A 22,797-nucleotide genomic window follows, 5' to 3' on the forward strand; every position below is an offset into this window, starting at 1 on the left:
CTTCTGTTTTGTTAAAATTTCTATTACTTTACTTTTGTCCCAGCAACTTTACTGTTATCTTAAATGATACACTGATAGTATCTACTTCCAATGATTGTTCTGAGCACTAAATGAGATAGTGCATGTGAAAGCACCTAACACAGTGTACAGTAAGTGCTTGACACATTCATGCATTCATTTATTGTACCTTACTTGAATGCCTACCCTGTGCCAGATATTCTTTATGTGCTAGGATAGTATAGCAAACAAGACATACAAAGCCTTTGGTCTCATGGAGCTTATATCCTCACGGGGTAGACAAATAGTAAACAAGTAAAGATATCATTTCAGTCATTGATAAATACTAGAGAAGAAAAATAAAAGAAAGTTTGAAGAAGAGTGCTTGAAACAGAAGGAGGGGAGAGCTGTTTTAGTAGGGACTTTAGGAAAGTTTTCTCTGGAGAGTTTATATGTGAGCTAACTTGTGAATGATGTAAGGGAGTGAATCATGCATGTATTTGTGAAAAGAGCATTTTATGTAGACAAGTGCAAGAGCCTTGAGGTAGGAACAGTTTTGGCAGTATACAGGGATACCAACAGGCTAGAATAGCTGAAGCACAATAAATGTTTGTAAGTCATAGAGGTAGACATCAATCACCCTGTCAAGTTTTAGGGACCATGTAGTCTGTATTTTATTCTAAATGTGATGGGAAGTCATTGGTAAGTTTAACTTATTATTTTAATATTAACTTATTATTTTAATAGTAAGTAGTATGGTTGGCATATGTTTTCATTTAAAAAATTTTACATTTTGCTAGTTTTACTTGCACTGATTTGTGTGCATGTGTATTAAGTTGTATACAATTTCATCACCTTTGTAGGTTTGTGTGTTCACTACCATGGTCAAGAAAATGAACAATACCACAAGGATCTGGCATGTTACTCTCTTACAACCACACCCACTTCCCTACCATGTTCCTTTCTCCTCCCTCTTTTCCAGGGGCTAGGGATAACCCCTGGAAACTTTTGCCTTCCATTTCTAAAATTTTGTCATTTCAAAAATGTTAAATAAGTGAAATCATACAGTATGTAAGCTTTTGAGGTTGACTTATTTTGCTGAGCATAATTCTCTGGAGACTCATTCAAGTTGTTGCATGTATCAGTAGTTTGTTTCTTTTCCAGCTGAGTAGTATTCCCTTGTATACATATACTACAGTTTGTTAATTCCCTCACTTATGGAAGAATATTTGGGATTACTCTAGTTTTGGGCTATTACAAATAATGCTGCTCTGAACAGTTGTGTACTGGTTTTTGTGTGAACATTTCTTCAGGATAAATGCCTAGGTGTGCAATTGCTGGGTCATAGGGTAGTTGCATGTTTATTATTTTTTTTTTCAAGAAACTACCAAGCTGTTTTCAGGAGTGGCCATACCATTTTACATCCCCATCCAATGATGACTGTGTGATCCAGCTTCTTTACACCTTCCCAGCGTTTTGTTTTGTCACTGTTTTTTATTTTAGCCATTCGGATAGATGTGTAGTTTTAATTAGCAATCTGCCATCTCACTGTGGTTTTAAAGTTGTGTTTCCTTATTGGCTAATGATGTTGAACATCTTTTTATGTGCTTATTTGCCATTTTTATTTCTTCAGTGAACTGCATATGGCTTTTGCTCATTTAAAAAATTGGGTTAAGCTAAAAGTTTTAATGTTTTTCATTTTATGCTGAAGTATGTCATCACTTTGAATTAATTTTTTACTTAAGGAGTGAGGTTTAGATAGGGGTTTATTTATGTGTCTTTGAATTTTCAGTTGCACCAGCACCATCCTTTCTGTACTGAACTGGTTTTGTACCTTTGTCAAAAATCAATTGAGCATATTTGTGTGGGTCTGTTTCTGCGTCCTCTAGTTTGTTTTCAGTTAGTAGACCTATGATCTTTCCCACTGTCAGTACCATGCTGACTTAATTACTGTAACTCTATGGTAAACCTTTATATTGGAGGGAGAAGTTACTCATTTTGGTTTTGAAGGAACATTTGCTTAGGTTAGAAATAACCTCATTATAACTTTCATTTACATATATCTCTAATGGAATGTTGGGTTGGCTGTTTCGTTTTGTTTTTATTTTGAGATGGGGTCTCGCTTTGTCAACGAGGCTGGAATACAGTGGTATGATCATGGCTCACTGTAGCCTTGATATCCTAAAATCCAGTGAGTCTCCTGCTTCAGCCTCCTGAGTTGCTGGGTCCATAGGTGTGCACCTCCATGCCCAGCTAATCTTTTTTTTTTGTAGAGATGAAGTCTTACTATGTTACCCAGGCTTATCTTGAACTCCTGGGCTCAAATAATCCTGCCTTGGCCTCCCGAAGCCCTGGGATTATAGGCATGAACCACTGTGCTGGCCCTTGACTCTTTTAATATAGATCTATTGGCATTATTTATTTTTCTCATGTAAAAGTCCAAGTTGGTCATTATTCCAGGGAGACTGTTTTATGGGGTTGTCTTAGACCCAGATTCTTTCTGTTTTATTGTTCTGCCAACCCCAGAGATATGCCGTATATACATGGTCAATATTGGGTCACCATTAGAGTGTGTAATTTTAATCAGGAGGAAGGGGGAACAAGAGCATAAACGAGGGTATGCAGTTTTATTTATTTATTTATTTAAGAAGTAGTCTTGCTCTGTTGCCCGGGCTGGAGTGCAGTGGCACGATCTCGGCTCACTGCAACCTCTGTCTCCCAGGTTCAAGACATTCTCCTGCCTCAGCCTCCTGAGTAGCTGGGATTACAGGCAGCTGCCACCATGCCCAGCTAATTTTTGTATTTTTAGTACAGATGGGGTTTCACCATGTTGGCCAGGCTGGTTTCGAACTCCTGACCTCAAGTGATCCACCCACCTCGGCCTCCCAAAGTGCAGGGATTACAGACGTGAACCATCGCGCCTAGTCTGTAGTCTCATTTTAAGGACATGGCACTCTCATCCCATTGACTAAAATAGTGACATGACCCTGCACCTAACTGCAAGGTAATCTCTAAGAGGAATCCATATATCTGACTTGAATCCAGAGGGTTTTATTGCTAAATGAAAGAAGGAGAAAATGAATACTCCTGGGCAATTAGCAATCTCTGCCACAGTAGACATATGCTGTGTGTGTGTGTGTGTGTGTGTGTGTGTGTGTGTGTGTGTGTGTGTGTGTAGGTGTGTGTAATCTGTATTTGAAGTTTTGAAGCAGTCTGTCATCTCAAAAATGTAATGTATATAAAGAACCTTCTAACTGACTTTATTTTAATATACGTGCAGTCCTCACTTGTCGTGATGGCTTGGGACTATAAAAAGACCATGCAAAAGTGATCCTTATCAGTGTGAAGAATTAAGTTGTTGCACAGTCTTTAGAAATTCTTGTCAAAACATTAAACATTCTCTTACTGTTGGTTATAAATGTATAGAGAAATGAAAAAATATTAAAAGGAATATTCAAAATTAAGCCGTTTTATTTCTTTGAATAAACTTAAGAATTGTTCGAACAGTTTTTTTCTCCTTCTTGTATAACTTACAATATGACGTGTCTCTCCTATGCCACCTTAGCAAATTTTCATACTCCTTTCTACGTTTGGATAATATTCTAACATTTTATCCTACACAGTCTGTGAGGGATTTCTCTGTTGCCCAGGCTGAAGTGCAGTGGCACAGTATTGACTCATGCAATCTCTGCCTCCTGAGTTCAAATGATTCTCCTGCCTCAGCCTCCTGAGGAGCTGGGATTACAGGTGTGCTTGCCTGGCTAATTTTTTTATTTTTATTTTTATTTATTTATTTATTATTTTAGTAGAGATGGGGAATCGCCATGTTGGCCAGACTTGTCTTGAACTTCTGACCTCAGATGATCTGTCCAAGGTCCACCTTGGCCTCCCAAAGTACTGGGATTACAGGCGTAAGCCACTGTGTCCAGCCGAATTTTGCAAACTTAGCCACATCTATGTAACTAACTGTTTAAGAGACAGAAACTTACCAACACTTCAGAAGTCTCCATTGTGTCCTCTTCTGGTTACTATTCTGACCTCAGGAGTAAACCACTGGCTGGGCATGGTGGCTCACTTTAAAGAAGTTTGCTGACCTTTGCTCTGTATGCTTGCTCTGTGCTTAGTATTCTCGAGTCTTTCATTTTAGCCATTCTAGTGGGTATGTAGTGCTATCACACTGTGACTTTACTTACAATTACCTGATGTCTAATGATGTCGAGTGCCTCAATGCAGGCACATACTTCTTTTTTTTTTTTTTTGAGACGGAGTCTTGCTCTGTCGCCCAGGCTGGGGTGCAATAGTGCGATCTACACTAGTAGGATGCCTTCCCCTACTTATTATACTTATTTATACCCCAAATACCCTAGGCTTATTGAGCACCAGCTTTAGGTATCATTTTTGGCCACTGGATAAATCATCTTTTGCTTATTCAAGTCTTTGTTGCTCATTTATTGTCTATTTTTATAAGATAAATAATATTTTAATGTGAAATTATAGAAAACACAATCTCAGAATAAAGATCGTCAATTTTTTTTTTTTTTTTTCTTGAGACAGTTTTCTCCTGTTGCCCAGGCTGGAGTGCAAATGGTGTGATCTCAGCTCACTGCAACCTCCTCTTCCTGGGTTCAAGCAATTCTCCTGCCTCAGCTTCCTGAATAGCTGGGATTACAGGTGTCTGCCACCATCCCTGGCTAAGTTTTGTATTTTTGGTAGGGATGGGGTTTCACCATGTTGGCCAGGCTAGTTTCGAACTCCTGACCTCAGATGATCCACCTGCCTCAGCCTCCCAAAATGCTGGGATTACAGGTGTGAGATTGTCTATTTCTTAACAATTTTTAGAAGGTTTTTTATTTTTGTTTTAATATGCTGTAGATACAAGTCCCTCATGGAGCTGGATCTTCCCCCTCCCCATCCGTCTGTGGCAAATATTTTATCTCAGTCTGTGTCTTGCCTTTTCATTATCTCAGTGATATTTTAATGACCAAAAGCTGTTATTCTTTTAAAGAAAGAAAATGGGAATTTCTTAAAGATATATTAAAATAAAAAACTGATAAAGTTTTAAATAACGAAGACATACATTTACATTTGAGAATAGTGTAACTTATATTTGTTAGGTAACTTGTTGTTTTATACCTGCTTCATTGTTAAAAAGAAAAACAGGATTTGTCCTGATAGTGTGGAGAACTAATTAATTTTTTAGTTGTTTAAGAATATTAATTATTTAAAATATTTTTTATTAAGTTTTATCATTTTAATTTTAGATATTAAGGATGAAAATGAAACAATACTGAATCCTGAAGAGGTGGCTTTTCTGGAGGAATATATTCCTACTCGACATACAAGTGTTACTCTCCTCAAATGTACCTGCACAATTTCCATGGCTGAATTCAACTTGCTGGACCATTTGCTACCTGTCATTATGGGAGAAAAGGTATATTTTGTGATTTGCTATATTTTTTTCCCCTCATGTATGGATTTTTTTGTTTGTTTGTTTGTTTTTTTTGTCATTTACTGAAAGAATATCTGCAGCTGGGCACAGTGGCTTGAGCCTGTAATCCTGGAAATTCAGGAGGCTGGGGCAGGATACATACTTGAGGCCAAGAGTTTGAGACCAGCCTAGGCCACATAGCAATCAATACCTTGTCTCTAAAATAAAATAAAATAAAATAAAATAAAATAAAATAAAATAAAAAGTTAGGCATGGTGGCACATGCCTGTATTCCCAGCTCTCCAGGAGGCTGAGATGGGAGGACTGCTTGAACCCAGAAGTTTGAGGCTGCAGCAAACTATGATCACGTCACTACACTTCAGCCTGGGTGTCACAGTGCGACCCTGTCTCAAACAAAAAAAAAGAAAAAGATAAAAGTGTCTGCTTATATAGTTATCCATAATGAAGTAAAAGCAATATAACTATGAACTAAAAGTTAACTATGTTGATTTTTAAAATGTAATTTTAAATTTATATTTTTAATAAAATAAACTTAAGCTTGAGGGTGTATAAAGAAATGTTGAAGAATGTGGGTGTAGAAGTCAGACCGTATACCAGCTATAATGCCACAGACAATTACTTTATATCTCTAAGCCTTGTTTTCCTTTTCTCAGAAAGAGAACAATTATATTTTTTCAAGCAGACTGACTATTTTAGTTTTAGCCAGTAAAACTGTCAGCCTGCCTAGATTCAGACAGTTTATTACCTTACATAGACAGCAGAAGCAAAGTCAGTAATGGTGCCAGCTCCCCTGTCCCTTGTTCCATAGGACAACCTGTAACCAAAGGGCCAAATGACTTCTATTGGTATATCGTGGGGCACCCTGTTGGCAACAATTCAGTTTCATACTGCAGCTAAGCAGTGGTGTAGCTTAGCGCATATGTCGAAAGCCCATAACTCAGCTGAATGAGGAATGCTGATGAGACACTGTTTCATGGCAGCCTCTCTCAAGATGGGAAGGTGAATGAGAAATGCTCTTTTAGCAGCTCCTCACAAGACCACATATTATCCTCTGTTTTTAGGGTATCACAGGATATTCTACTAAGATCTGCTGTGGTTGAGTGTTGCTTTCATGGCATAGATTTGTATAACATTATCAGGATGCTGGTACAGACTAGTCCCACCACAGTACTTAGCTCCTAGGATTATTTTAAATATTCATTGAAATAATGTATGTAAACTATTTTGCATGTATTAGGAACTGAGCGATGTCTGCTGTAATTGTTGAGAATGCTTAATATTTGTTTATGGTCCATATACAATGTATTGCTTTCTGAATTTAACTTATACATACAAGGCCTTATTTGTTTGTTTGTTTGTTTGCTTTTTGAGACGGAGTCTTGCTCTGTTGCCTAGGCTGGAGTGCAGTGGTGAAATCTCGGCTTACTGCAACCTACGCCTCCTGGATTCATGCAACTCTCCTGTCTCCGGCTCCTGAGTAGCTTGGACTATGGGCGCATGGACTAGGGTTTCACCATATTGGTCAGGCAGGTCTTGAACTCCTGACCTCAGGCGATCCACCCACCTCAGCCTTCCAAAGTGCTGGGATTATAGGCATGAGCCACCACACCCGGCTTATCTGTCTTTTTTGGGATATATTTCTTTTGATGTCCGTATAATGATCGGGGTCCCCAACTCCTGAGATGTGGACCAATACTGGTTAGTTGCCTGTTAGGAACCGAGTTTCAGAGAAGGAGGTGAGTGGCGGGTGAGTGAGCATTACCACCTGAGCTGTGCCTCCTGTGAGATCAGCGACGGCATTCGATTCTCATAGGAGCATAGGAGCACAAATTCTATTGTGAACTGTGCGTGCAAGGGATCTAGGTTGGCACTCCTTATGAGAATCTAATACCTAATGACCTGAGGTGGAACAATTTCATTCCGAAACCATACCACTTCTCCTGTCTGTGGAAAAATTGTCTTCCATGAAACTAATCCCTGATGCCAAAAAGGTTGGTGTCTGCTGATAGTGATGATCATAGAAATAAGAAGTGTCCTAACTTTAAAGAAGAAGTTATGTGAGGGAATTAACTATATGCATTAACTTTATTTTTGCTCCCTATTGGCCACTCATAATTAAGTATGGCAGTGTATATTATGATTAAGAGATCATGTAGAGAAAATTTCACTGGAGACAATTACAATATGTCTGCATTTTATCATTTCTGTTTTTGCTATCATCTGATTTTTTTTAAATAGATACTATTTTTTAGAGTAGTTTTAGATTCACAAAGCAGAGTGAAAGTGGTACAGAGATTTTTCATAAACTCACCCCCCTACATACATAGCTTCCCCCATTGTCAACATCCCTCAACAGAATAGTATATTTGTTATAATTGATGAACCTATATTGACACATCATTATCACCCAGAGTCCACAGTTTACATTAGGGTTCACTCTTGGTGTTTTATGTTCTATGAGTATTGACTAATGTACAATTATCTACTATGGCAATATCACATAGAGTAGTTTCAATTCCCAAAAAATCCTTTGTGCTCTGCTTATTCATCCCTTCTCCCTAACCACTGGCAACCACTGATCTTTTTACTTTCCTCACAGTTTTGCCTTTTCTAGACTGTCATATAGTTGGAATCATATAGTATGTAGCCTTTTCACATTGGCTTCTTTTACTTAGTAATATGGATTTAAGGTTCTTCTTTGGCTTTTCATGACTTGATAGCTGATTTCTTCTTTGCACTTACTAATACTCCATTATGGATGTACCACAATTTGCTTATCCATTCACCTACTGAAGGACATCTTGGTTGCTTTCAAGTTTTGAGAGTTGTGGGTAAAACAGGCATATACATCCATGTGCAAGTTTTGGTGTGGGCATGTTTTCAACTCCTTTGGGTAAATACCAAGGAGTGTGATTGATGGACTGTATGCTAAAAGTATGTTTAGTTTTGTAAGAAGCTGCCAAATTGTCTTCCAAAGTGGCAGTGTGATTTTACATTCCTGCCAGGAGTGAATAAGAGTTCCTGTTTCTCCACAGCCCTACCAACATTTGATGTTGTTAGTGCTTCGGTTCTTTGTCATTCTAAGACGTGTAATGGTATCTCATTGTTTTTAGTTTTATTTCCTTGATGACATATGGTGTGGAACATCATTTCATATGCTTATTTGCCATCTGTATATCTTCTTTGGTGAGGTATCTCTTCAGATCTATTGCCCATTTTTAAAGAGTTGTTTGTTTTCTTAATATTGAATTTTAAGGATTCTTGTATATTTTGGGTAACAGTCCTTTATCAGATAGGTCTTTTGCAAATATTTTCCCCCAATCTGTGGCTTGTCTTTTAATTTTCTTGTATTTTGCAGAGCAGAAATTTTGAATTTTTAGTGAAGTCCTGCTTATCAATTCTTTGTTTTATAGATTGTGCCTTTGGTGTTATATCTAAAGGTCATCACTATACCCAAGGTCATCAGCTTGTATCTTTTAAGAATTGGTCCATCTCATCTAGGTTATCAAATTTGTAGGCATAGAGTTTATAGTATTTCTTTCTTTTTTTTTTTTGAGACGGAATTTCACTTTTGTTGCCCAGGCTGGAGTGCAATGGCACGATCTTGGCTCACAGCAACCTCTGCCTCCTGGGTTCAAGTGATTCTCCTTCCTCAGCCTCCTGAGTAGTTGGGATTACAGGCGTGCGCCACTATATGTGGCTAATTTTGTATTTTTAGTAGAGACGGGGTTTCCCTGTGTCCGTCAGGCTGGTCTTGAACTCTCAACCTCAGGTGATCTCACCTTGGCGTCCCAAAGTGCTGCAATTATAGGCGTGAGCTACCGCACCTGGCCTGTCTTTAGTATTTTAAAAATTATCATTTTAGTGTCTTTGGGATTTGTAACAATGTTCCTCTTTCATTTCTGACATTAGGATTTGTATCCTCTTACTCTTTTTCTTAGCCGGCTAGAGAGGCTTATACTGATTTTTATTGAGCTAGCTTTTGGTTTTGTTTCTCTGTTGATTTTCTGTTTTCAATTTCATTGATTTCTGTTTTGATTTTAATTCTTTTCTTCTTATTTTGGATTTATTTAATTTCCTAAAGTGTAAGCTTAGGTGATTGATTTTAGATTTTCCTTTTTTGTAATATATGAACTCAATACTATAAACTTCCCTCTAAGCATTGCTTTCACTACACGCTACAAATTTTGATAAGTTGGATTTTTGTTTTCATTTAATTCAAAGTATTTTTTATTTCTCTTGAGATTTTTTCTTTGACTTGTGTTCTTTAGAAGTATGTTTTTAAATCTCCAAATATTTTGACATTTTTTAGTTATGTTACTGATTTTTAGTTTAATTCCATTATGGTCTGATAGCAGGCATTGTATGATTTCTTTTAAATTTGTTTAGGTGTGTTTTATGGCTTAGAATGTGTCTGTGTTGGTGACTATTCTATGTAAGCTTTAGAAGAATGTGTACTCTGTTGTTGCTGTATGAAGCAGTCCACTGATGTGTATTATATCTGGTTGATTATAAGTTCAATTATGTCCTTACTGATTTTCTGTCTGTTGGAACTGATTATATCCGATAGAGGGATGTTGGAGTCTCCAACTAAAATAGTGGGTTTGTCAGGGTTTTTCCCTGAAATTTTATCACTCTTTGCTTTATGTATTTTGACACTGTGTCTTTAGGAACATCCATGTTAGGGACTGATGTCTTTTTACAGAATTGACACCTTTGTCATTACTTAATCCCTTCTTTATCTCTGATTGCTTTCCCTGGTCTGATTTTTGTTCTGTCTGAAATTAATATAGCCATTCCACTCCCTTTTGATTAGTTTTAGTATGGTATATGTTTCTCTATTTTCTTTTAATCTACACATGTCTTCATATTTAAAGTGGGTTTTGACTGGGTGTGGTGGCTCACGCTTGTAATCCCAGCGCTTTGGGAGGCAGAAGTGGACTGATCGCTTGAGCCCAGAAGTTTGAGACCAACTTGGGTGAAACCCTGTCTCTACAAAAAAATACAAAAATTAGCTAGGCATGCTGGTGTAAGTCTGTAGTTCCAGCTACTTTGGAGGCTGAGTTGAGAGGATCACCTGAGCCCTGGAGGTTGAGGCTGCAGTGAGTCATGATCGCACCACTGCACTCCAGCCTGGGTGACAGAGTGAGACCCTGTCTCAGATAAGTGCATATGAAAATTTTTTTAAAAAGTAGGTTTTTTTGGTAGACAATATATAGTTGGGTCTTGTATCTTTAGCTGCCTTGACAATCTATCTTTTAATTGATGCATTTAGACCATTGATAAGAAGTTATTATTGATATAATTGGACTAATATCAACCATACTTCTTGCTGTTTTCTAGATTTTGCCCTTGTTATTTGTTCCTGATTTTATCTTCCACTCTTTTTTTGCCTTTTGTGGTTTTAATTGAGCATTTCATATTATTTGATTTTCTCTCCTCTATTAACCTACCTGCTAAACTTCTTTTTAGTGTTTGTCCTAGAATTTGCATTATATTTTTACAGCTAATTCAAGTCCACTTTCAAATAACACCATACCACTTTACAGGTAGTCAGAGTTTCTTATAGTGAAAGAAACACTAATTCTGCCATCCTGTTTCTTGTATCATTGCTATAATTCATTTTACTTTTATGTAAGCATTCATAAGCTAACACACAATCATACATAATTAAATACATATTACTCTTATTATTTTGACCAAATTTATTAGATCAATTAAGAATAATAAAAATTAAAAGGCTTTTTTAACCTTATGTCTTTTCTGATGCTGTTTTTTTTAATGTAGATGTGAAATTCTGACCTTTATCATTTTTCTTCTTTCTGAAGAATTTTTTTTTAACACTTCTAGTAAGGCAGATATACTGGAAACAAATTCTCTGAATTTTTTTTTTTTTAATCTGAGAAAGTCTTTTTTTCTCCTTTTGAAGGATGATTTCATGGAGTATGGAATTCTAGGTTTGTAGGTTTTTTCCTCTTAAAATACTTTTATTTTACCTCTCCTTGCTTACAACCCAAAAAATCATTTTTGAGTGGCGGTCAGGTGTAAATTATACATATCATTGCCCTCTATAAGTAAGTTGTATTTTTTTTTGTGGATATTTTTTGGGGACTTTATCTTTGATTTCTATGATTTGAAAATGATGTGTCTGTGTGTGGGTTTTTTTTTTTTTTTTTTTTTTTTTTTTTTTTTTTTTTTTGCATTTATCCTGCTTGGTGTTCTCTGAGTTTCCTGGGTTTCTGGTTTGGTGTCTGACATTAATTTGAGGAAACTCTCAGTCATTATTGTTTCAGATGTTTCTTCGTTTCTTTCTCTCTTTTCTTCTCTTGTGGAATTCTTATTATGTGTATGGTACAACTTTTGTAGTTGTCCCACAGTTCTTAAATATTCTGGGGTTTTTTGGGTTTGCTTTTCAGTTTTGGCAATTTCTACTGAGATACCTTCAAGCTTAGAGATTCTTTTGTTAGCCATGTCTGGTCTTCCAGTATGCCTGTCAAAGGGAAAAATGCTAACAAAGAGGCCTTACTCAGAAGGCAGCCCACAAATTTGTATAAAATTTCCTTTAGATTGTTGGCTAGTTCCTAAGCTGCCCGTGTGTAATGCAAGACTTCAGGAAACCCAGCAGAAAGCAAAGTATAAATTTGACTATTTGCAGGGTGCTGTGTATCTGCAATTAGAGTTCAGGCACTGCCACGTTAGCACCTGGGCCTTCCTTTGAGACCTTATAAGGGCCACACCGTAGGAATAAATACAGATTGAAATAGATTAGTCTAAGAAAGCCTAATTCCAGTCCTAAATAGGACCATGATGATATACTTGTATTCTGTTTGCTTGCCAAAGAATAGTTAACTTACTTTAGGGGAAGATAGCATTATCAAAGCCGTTATAATTTTTTATCCATGATGTCATCTGCTTGATACAAAATTATGAGGTATACTAAAAATAGAACCAATTGAATTAAATGTAATAAAAATCAGTAATATAAATAAACTTAGAGATTATTAAGGTATTAGAGTTGTTAGACATGGACTTTATGGTTAATTGCTTAAGGAAAAAGACAAAAAGGTGGAAGATTTCCAGAGAGACTTCAATCCATTAAAAAAGCACCAAATTAAATTGTGAAACTGGAAAATGTAAGGATACAGGTTTGAAGGAAAAGGATGGAAAAAATATACAATTTAAACGCTAACCAAAAGAAAGCATGGCTGTTTTACTAAGAGATAAAGTTGATTTTAAGGTAAGAAGTATTACTAGAAATAAAGAGAGCCACTTCATAATGATAAAAGTGTGAACTGAAAGGAAGAACAACACAGATAATTCTCACAGGTGTAATCTTGAGTGAAAAATTATATACTGTGTGATTTCATTTATATAAAGTTCAAGAAGAGAGAAAACTAATCTATGGTGATTTAAGTGATTAGCTACGTCTGTTGAGGATTTAGTATTGCCTTGAAAGGGACATGGCACAGCCTTGTAGGGTGCTTCAGATGGGTGGTGGGTTACAGATGTAAAAATTCATTCAGCTCTAACCTTCAGATTTGTGTGCTTTATTCTGTGTTATTTTTAGTAATCCCAAAGAAAGTCACTTAAAAAAGCAACGTAATTCCTAAATAAATGGTGGTTTTAAAATTATTGGTAATAAGTAAAAAATCAGGATTGTATTTTCAACTTAGTTTTAAGCACAGTGTTTCTCATTAATGGCACTTTTGGTTTTTTGGATTGGAGAATTATTATGTAGCATTTACCATCTTTGGCCAATACCTGCTAAAGGCCAATGTTATTGTGACAATGAAAAACAGATAAAGCAATGAAACTGCTCTTCTTGCATTTTGTCTTATTCTTCTGGATGGAAAGTCATGGCGTTCCTCATTGAGAACCACAGGTAGAGCATTTTAAGGGAGTGAGTGAGTGAGTTCTAGGACAGGGGTCATTTGCCACTCAGCGTACATATGCTGGACATCTTGAAACTTACCTGTATTTATTTGAAAGCTCTGAAAGATTCTGTAAAACTGAGAATACTGTGCCATCCTCAAGATTCTTTGGACTTTATGAGCCCTTAACATGTGTATTGTTAGTAGATATGGTACAGATCAGGAATTTTTCTTTCCTGCAAACATTGCTTATGGTGAATGTTTTTGACATTGTGTGGTGTAGTCCATTTAGTTCCTTAGTCAGCTAAATGTGAATAAAAGAGATTAAAATAAAATATGCTGACTCTTGGATATCTAGATACATTTTGGAATAATTAAGCTTAATACAATATCTTCATCATACTGAGGCATGTAGTGATACTATTCCAGTTGACTGAAAAAGAAAAAAAACTTGAACTGAAAGGGCAATGATAATTTTGCAAAAAATATGCATTCTTTGAAGTCTGGGACATATTTAATATATATAGAAAGACATTTGTTATTTGGTTATGGCAAGAGAGTTCTGTAGAAAGGCATCATTTCTAGATTGATTGGATATCACTGCAAATGTGCAGATCTGAAGCTTGTATGGAGGGAATTGCAACTCAGTCACTGCTCCACTTTTAAAATATAAAGCGAACACTTTTATTTTCTAGAACTCAAGTAACTTCATGAATACTACAAACTTCCAATCTCTTCGGCCTTTGCCATCCATTCGAATATTGGTGGATAAAATTAATGTGGAACATTCAGTGCCGATGTATGCTGAACAGTTGGTGCATGTGGTCAGCAGCCTTACTCAGCCTTCTGATAACCTGCTTCATTATTGTTATGTACACTGCTATCTTAAGGTATGAAAAGTGAATTTTCTTGTTTGTCAGCATGGGTTTGGCTGTGGGATCATCACATAAGTTTCTTTCTTCTTGATGTTGTAATTTCAGAGAAATAGTACTCTAAAAGGTAAGATTTAAATAAGAAATAAGATTTATTTATTCCAATAAATTAAAATAAGTAATAAAATATACTTATTTTAAAGATTTCTCAATTTTGTGAGATTAGGAGCTTGATATTTATAAATGAATGGTTAATTATGACTTTTGAATGATTTTACTTATCACTGATGGTAATTTTTATAAGCAATGTGAAAGAGCACTTAGTTTAATATGGATGCTTTGAAGACTCATGCTTTTTTGAAGGGAGCATTTATGTGAGGCATAATGAGGCATAAAGAGGGCTTAAAACTTTTTTTGTCACCTTTATTTAATTCATGTTAATTTATTGATGCAAGGACAATTTGTTTTATATACAGACATATGCCATTTTATCATGCATTACTTTATTGTACTTCATAGTAATATTGTGTGTGTGTGTGTGTGTTTTAGCAAATTGAAAGTTTGTGGCAGTCTTGCATTAAGCAAAGCTTTGGTGCCATTTTTTCAATAATGTGCTCACTTCGTGTCTCTGTGTCATATTTTGGTAATTCTCCCAATATTTCACAAGTTTTCATTATTATTTTAGCATTGTGATCTGTCATCACTGTTCTTTGATGTTACTATTGTAATTGTTTTTCGAGTACCAAGAAGTGCACCCATCTAAGATGGTGAACTTAGTTAGTAAATGTTGTGTGTGTTCTGGGTCCTCCACTGACCAGTTCCCCCTTCTCCTTCCCTTATCCTAATCCTTGAGACACAACAATATTGAAGTTAGGCCAATTAATAGCCCTACAATGACCTGTAAATGTTCAAGTGAAAGGAAGAGTCCCATAACTCTACTTTAAATCAAAAACTAGAAATAATTAAGCTTCGTGAAGAAGGCGTGTCAAAAGCCAAGATGAGGCCTGAAAGCTAAGCCTCTTTTGCAAAACAGCCAACTTGTGAATTGAAAGGAAAAGTCTCCAGGAAATTAAAAGTGCTACTCCAGTGAACACAGGAATGACAAGAAAGTGAAATAGCCTTATTGTTGATATAAAGTTTGAGTGGTCCAGATAGCAGATCAAACCAGTTACAACATTCCCTTAAATAAAAAGCAAGGCCCTAACTCTCTTCAATTCTGTAAGTGCTGAGAGACTTGAGAAAGCTGCAGAAGAAAAATTTGAAGCTAGCAGAGGTTGGTTCATGAAGTGTAAGAGAAGCCATCTCCATAACATAAAAGTGCAAGGTGAAACAGCAAGTGCTGACCTAGAAACTAGAGCAGGTTATCCATATCTAGCTCAGTTAATTGATGAAGGTGGCTACACTAAACAGATTTTCAATGTAGACGAAATAGCCTTCTCTTGGACGAAGATGACGTCTAGGACTTACATAGCTAGAAAGAAGTCAATGCCTTGCTTCAAAACTTCAAAAGGCGGCCGGGCACGGTGGCTCATGCCTGTAATCCTAGCTCTTTTGGAGGCTGAGGCGGGTGGATCATGAGGTCAGGAGATCGAGACCAGCCTGGCCAACATGGTGAAACCCCATCTCTACTAAAGATACAAAAATATTAGCCGGGCGTGATGGTGTGTGCCTGTAATCTCAGCTACTCAGGAGTCTGAGGCAGGAGAATTGCCTAAACCTGGGAGGCAGAGGTTGCAGTGAGCCAAGATCAGGTCATTTTACTTCAGCCTGGGCGACAGGGCGAGACGCTGACTCTCTCGTTAGGGGCTAATGTACCTGGTGACTTTTTAAGGTGAAGAAAATGCTCATCTACCATTCTGAAAATCCAAAGTGCCTTAAGAATTATGCTAAATCTTCACTGCTCATGCTCTATAAATGAAACAATAAAGCCTAATGACAGTACATCTGTTTACGACATGGTTTACTAAATATTTTAAGTCTGTGGAGACCTACTGCCCAGAAAAGACTCCTCTCAAAATATTAGTACTCATGGACAATGCTCCTGGTCACTCTACACCTTTGATGAAGATGTACAGGGAGATGCACGTTGTTTTTATGCCTGTTAACATGATATTCATTCTATAGCCTGTGGATCAAGAGTAATTTTGACTCTGGTTTTATTATTTAAGAAATATATTTTGTAAGGCTTATAGCTACCATAGATAGCGATTCTTCTGAAAGACCTGGGCAAAGCCAATTGAAAATCTTCTGGAAAGATTCATCAATCTAGATGCTATTAAGAATATTTATGATTCATAGAAGGAGATCAAACTGTTTACATTAACAAGATTTTGGAAGAAGTTGATTTCAATCCTCATGGATGACTTTGAGGGGTTCAAGCCTTCCATGGAGGAAGTAACTGCAGATGTAATGGAAACAGCAAGAGAACTAGAATTGGTGTCTGAAGATATGACTGAATTGCTGCAATCTCATGATAAAACTTGAATGGAGGAGGAGTTGCTTCTTATGGATGAGCAAAGAAAGTGATTTCTGGAGATGGCAGTTACTCCTGGGGAAGATGCTGGGAGTATTGTTAAATGATTACAGAGAATTTAAAAAGTTCTGTAAACTTGGTTGATAAAGCAGTGTCATGGTTTGAGAGGATTGACTCCAATTTTGATAGAAGTTTTACTACTGGTAAAATACCATCAAACCTCAATTAATCATCATTGCCTGCTATGGAGAAATCTTTCATGAAAGGAAGAGTTAATCAGTATGGCAAACTTCATTGTTGTCTTATTTTAGAAATTGCTGCAGCTACCCCACCACTTTTAGCAACCACCATCCTGATTAGTAAGCAGCCATGAACATCAAGGCAAAAAGGTTATTACTTGCTGAAGGCTGAGATGGTCATTAGCATTTTTTAGCAATAAAGTATTTTTTGTAAGGGGTGGGGGCAGGGTCTCACTCTGTCTCCCAGGCTGGCATGCGGTGGCACGATCTTGGCCCACTGCAACCTCCACCTCCTGGGCTCAAGCGATTCTCCCATCTCAGTTTCCCAAGTACTGGGACCACAGGTGCATATCCCCATGCTCAGCTAATTTTTTTGTATTTTTGGTAAGATGGGGTTTTACCACAATGCCCAGACTGGTCTCGAATTCCTGAGCCTTGCTTCCCAAAGTGCTCTGATTACAGGTGTGAACCACTGTGCCCAGCCAACAAAGTGCTTTTTATTTAAGGTATATAAGTTTTTTTTTTTTTGACATAATGTTATTGCAGACTTAATAGACTACAGTATAAATGTATATAAAACTGTTATTATATGTACTGGGAAACCAAAAATTTTTGTGATATTTGTTGTATTGTGGTGATGTGGAACTTGTAGTATCTCCTGGATATGTCCGTCTGGTTATGTAAAGGGAATTATTGGTAGCTTTTCCCAGCTCTTTCATTTTTTAAAAAATGAGTAATACATCCAATGCAGGTATGTAGAAACAATAACCTCAAATGTTGAACAATACATGTTTTAGCTAAGCAAACAGGGATGTATGGTTTAAGTAGAAATAGTGTGTACACAATCACTTCTGTTTCGTGAACAAAAGAAAACTATAAAAAGTTGAATTTAAGAATCAGTACTGGCTGGGCATGGTGGCTAACGCCTGTAATCTCAGCACTTTGAGAATCTGAGGTGGGTGGATCACTTGAGCTCAGGGGGTCGAGACTCCCCTGAGCAAAGTGGTGAAACCTCATCTCTACAAGAAATACAAAAATTAGCCAGGCGTTGTGGTTGCATGCCTGTTGTGCCAGCTACCTTGAAGGCTGAGGTGAGAGATTTGCTTGAGCCCAGGAGGTCAAGGTTACAGTGAGTTGTGATGGCGCCACTGTACTCCAGCTTAGGCAACAGAGTGAGACCCTGTCTCAAAAAAAAAAAAAAAAAAAAGTACTAAAAAACACTGCTTTTCATATAATGTATCAAAAGATTAGAGGACTCCACAAATAGGCTCTTGGCCTAATTAGTTTATTTGAAGTTTTAAAGTTTTTAAGTATTTGTATATCTGTAACGCAGAAATAAACCAATTTCAAGATACCAGTTTTAGATCACCTGCAGGTGGTGTATATAAACATTTGACTGTTGTCAAGCCATGCAGACTAGAACATGTTTTCTTGGTTGTTTTTGCAAAGCCTTTTTTCTCAAGGCTGGCTCCTTTGGTGGAAGAACAACAGATCACGTTGCAAAAGGGTGTAGACACAGGAAGTGTGACTCATTGGGGCCATTATTTTAGTGATCTACCATAATGTTTTATGTCATATGGAGAGTAGCAGAGATATTTTTAAAACCTAGATATAAAGATTATAAATGTACTTTATACTTTACAATGCTTTATACTTGACAATTTTCAGATTCAATGCTTTATACTTAAGCTTTTTAATTTATTGTCACAATTAATACATAGAAGTGGACAATTTTAAAAAATATTGGTACAACCTTAGTATCAGATTACAGTGTTAAGAATATTTGCTTTGTTTTTTCATGTCAATAATATATTTTATTTAACCCAATATATGCAAATATCAGTTAACATGCAGTCAACATAACACATTGACATTCGGCTTATAGATAAATAAAGTGTGTCTCTATACAGAAGAAGGATGTTCACCAAAACCATTGGTTGTCAATATAGTCACCATCCATACTGACATAAAATTTATTGGAATGGTTCTTTACCATTTCTACTTGTCAATATGTTAAAACTCATATTTCCAGTGTAATGTAAAAGTTATTTACAGTGTCCTGCCGATATAGTTATATTTTGGGTAAAGGGCCTTTGCTACACATGCTGTCTAGTTTTCTTTTATATTTTGGCCTGGTTGAATACAGTCATAATGGTTAAGTTTAATGTCTCAGCAAGTGAGGTGTTAGGCAAAGTGGGAATAGCATAATGTGCATAGGAAAACCATTCACTGGTGTTAAGAGTAGTAAATCCTTTTTTTTTTTTTGAGACAGAGTCACACTCTGTCTGGAGTGCAGTGGCACAATCTTGGCTCACTGTAACCTCCATTTCCTAGGTTCAAGTGATTCTCCTGCCTCAGCCTCCCGAGTAGCTAGGATTATAGGTGTGCACCACCACGCCCAGCTAATTTTTGTATTTTTAGTAGATGCAGGGTCTCACCATGTTGACCAGGCTGGTCTCAAACTTTTGGCCTCAAGTAGATCTGCCCACCTCGACCTCCCAAAGTGCTGTGATTACATGAGCCACTGCGTCCGGCCAAGAATAGTAAATACTTATGAAAATAAAGCCTTGAATCCTGTCTTAAATATTTCATTTCATTTTCGTACTTCTACTGTGACACAGGATATTTTAATACTTTCAGGATTTGGTAGAGTTTTTTTTTTTTTTTTTTGTTTTAATATGGCTATTGTGATGTGACTCCATTTACCAGTTTGCTATAAAGTTTATAGCAGTTCATATTACTTGGGATGATTTCAGTAGCCTTTGAGGAAGTTTTTAAAGTTTTACTTTTAGTGTTATCATGTTACAGTAGTACAGTAGAGGATTCATGTGTTTGGCATTTTAGTTCATATGTAATTTTCAATTAAATATTTAAATGCTTGAGTTTTAATTTTGTATACTTAATCTTGACTGTATTGGCTATATGATGAAATGATTCATAATTCCCACTTCATGTAATAAAATTTACCAATTGGGAGAGTTGGCATGGATCTGTATGGAAAATATGCAGATGAAAGATTCCTTTTTCAGCCTCCCGAGTAGCTGAGATTACATGTGCGTGCCACCACTCCTGGCTGATTTTTTGTGTTTTTAGTAGAGACGGGACTTCACTATGTTGGCCAGGCTGGTCTCGAACTCCTGATCTCGTGATCAGCCCACCTCTACCTCTGCCTCCTAAAGTGCTGAGATTACAGGCATGAGCCACCGTGCCCGTCCAGGTAATATGGTTTTTTAATGAGAAGAATGGAATTCTTTTTGGAGGGACAACATTTCACCTAATTGGAAGTTCAACTTATTGTTCCCACCACGTTGATTATAAATGTTTTTGTGTAAACATTATTTTTTCCTTGTAGGCTATCCCAGAACAAGCAGTGTGTAGGATTTGCCCTGTATGCTGTAGTTGGTTTTTGCTCTGTTTTCTTAGAGGTATATTGTTTACGAATTAACCAAGGAAGTGAGAGATTTTACAATAAGAACCACAAAACATAGCTGAAAGGAAGTAAGATGTACATAAATGGAAATGCATCTCATCTTTTTGAATTGGAAGACTTAATATTGTCCATGCTATCCATTCTACACATTCAGTGCAATCTCTATTACAATTCCAATGTTTTTTGCAGAAGTAGAAAAACTCATCCTAAAATTCATATGGACTCTCAAGGGACCCCGAATAACCAAAACAATCTTGAAAAAGAACGAAGCTGAAGGACTCACTCTTACTGATTCCAGAAGCTACTACAGAGCTATAGTAATCAAAACAGTGTGGCATTAGTGTAAAAACAGACACATAGACCAGTGGAAAAGAATGCAGTGCCCAGCAATAAACCATTGTGTACGTGGTCAAATGATTTTTGACAAGTGTCAAGACTGTTAAATGGGAAAGGACAGTCTTTTTAGCAAATGGCACTGGGAAAACTGGATATGCATATGCAAAAGAATGAAGTTGGACCCTTACTTAACACCATATTAAAAAAAATACTTAAAATTGAACAGAGACCTAAATGTAAGACCTCTAAAAAGTACTTCATTTTTATGCCTGAATGATAATATTTCATTGCATGTGTATACTACTGCAGTTTATCTATTCATTTATCCATTGATGGACATTTGGGTTGTTTCCACTTTTTGGCTATTAGGAATAATACAGCTATGAATATTCATATCTAAATTTTTACGTGAGCATAGGTTTTCATTTCTCTTGGGTATACCTAGGTTTGGAATTGCCTGGTCATATGGTATTTTTAATATTTTTAGGAATTGGCAAACCGGTTTTTAAGGAATGGCTGTTTTGTTATCCTCCCACGGATAAATGCGAGTTTCTGTTTTTCCACTTCCTCCCTCTTTCACCTTTGTTGTTGTCTGTCTTTGTGATCTTAGCAACCTTAGTGGTTGTTAAAGTGGTATCTCACTGTGGTTTTGATTTGTATTTCCATAATGACTAATGCTACTGAGCATTTTTTTATGTGCTTATTACCTTTTGATCATTTGTATATCTTCTTTGGATAGATATGTATTCCAGTCTTAGGCCCATTTTAAAATTGGGTCGTCTTTTTGTTGTTAAGTTGCAAACATCCTTTATGTATTCTGAAGTGTTTCATTTCTTGCATAATGTAAGTGACAGCATGTCACTATTCTTATTTTTAAAATTCTGGGTGGTGAAAATGAAATCAGAGTGTTACTGATAGTTTTACTTGCTTAAATTGCTAGTGGAAATAAAATCAAGAGAAAATACTTTTCTTTTCCTCCATAGGAGAAAAACGTAAAGGTAGTATTGGCTTTAATCCAGAATTTTGTTTTGTTTCAGTAGACATATAAACAAAAACTAGGTTGAGAGGGTTTGAGAAGTAATAGGTTCTGTTTATATGCTGGATTACATTTATTGATTTGCATATGTTGAACGAGCCTTGCATCCCAGGGATGAAGCCCACTTGATCATGGTGGATAAGCTTTTTGATGTGCTGCTGGAATCGGTTTGCCCGTATTTTACTGAGGATTTTTGCATCGATGTTCATCAGGGATATTGGTCTAAAGTTCTCTTTTTTTTGTTGTGTCTTTGCCAGGCTTTGGTATGAGGATGATGCTGGCCTCATAAAATGAGTTAGGGAAGATTCCCTCTTTTTCTATTGATTGGAATAGTTTCAGAAGCAATGGTACCAGCTTCTCCTTATACCTCTGGTAGAATTCAGCTGTGAATCCATCTGGTCATGGACTTTTTTTGGTTGGTAGGCTATTAATTATTGCCTCAATTTCAGAACCTGTTATTGGTCTATTCAGAGATTCAATTTCTTCCTGGTTTAGTCTTGGGAGGGCGTATGTGTCCAGATATTTATCCATTTCTTCTGGGTTTTCTAGTTTATTTGCGTAGAGGTGTTTACAGTATTCTCTGATGGTAGTTTGTATTTCTGTGGGATTGGTGGTGATATCCCCTTTATCATTTTTTATTGCATCTATTTGATTCTTCTCTCTTTTCTTCTTTATTAGTCTTGCTAGTGGTCTGTCAATTGTGTTGATCTTTTAAAAAAACTAGCTCCTGGACTCATTGATTTTTTGAAGGGTTTTTTTGTGTCCTGATCTTAGTTATTTCTTGCCTTCTGCTAGTTTTTGAATGTGTTTGCTCTTGCTTCTCTAGTTCTTTTAATTGTGATGTTAGGGTGTCAGTTTTAGATCTTTTCTGCTTTCTCTTGTGGGCATTTAGTTCTATAAATTTCCCTCTACACACTGCTTTAAGTGTGTTCCAGAGATTTTGGTATGTTGTGTCTTTGTTCTCATTAGTTTCAAAGAACATCTTTATTTCTGCCTTCATTTCGTTATGTACCTGGTAGCCATTCAGGAGCAGGTTGTTCAGTTTCCATGTAGTTGGGCGGTTTTGAGTGAGTTTCTTTTTTTTTTTTTTTTTT

The 22,797-nt window shown here is 36.6% G+C and overlaps 1 protein-coding gene across 1 annotated transcript in view; it reads left to right on the forward strand.

Moving 5' to 3' along the window:
* LOC108542214 (vacuolar protein sorting-associated protein 13B-like) overlaps nt 1–22,797 on the forward strand; it is a 441,791-nt gene that overhangs the window by 136,089 nt on the left and 282,905 nt on the right. Inside the window, exons 14-15 of the mRNA XM_017892173.1 lie at nt 5,259–5,428; nt 14,013–14,207. Coding sequence (XP_017747662.1) covers nt 5,259–5,428; nt 14,013–14,207 — 365 coding nt within the window. The remainder of the gene's footprint in view (nt 1–5,258; nt 5,429–14,012; nt 14,208–22,797) is intronic.

This window comes from Rhinopithecus bieti, unplaced genomic scaffold, assembly GCF_001698545.2.
Source record: "Rhinopithecus bieti isolate Rb0 unplaced genomic scaffold, ASM169854v2 scaffold_73, whole genome shotgun sequence".
Taxonomy (NCBI): domain Eukaryota; kingdom Metazoa; phylum Chordata; class Mammalia; order Primates; family Cercopithecidae; genus Rhinopithecus; species Rhinopithecus bieti.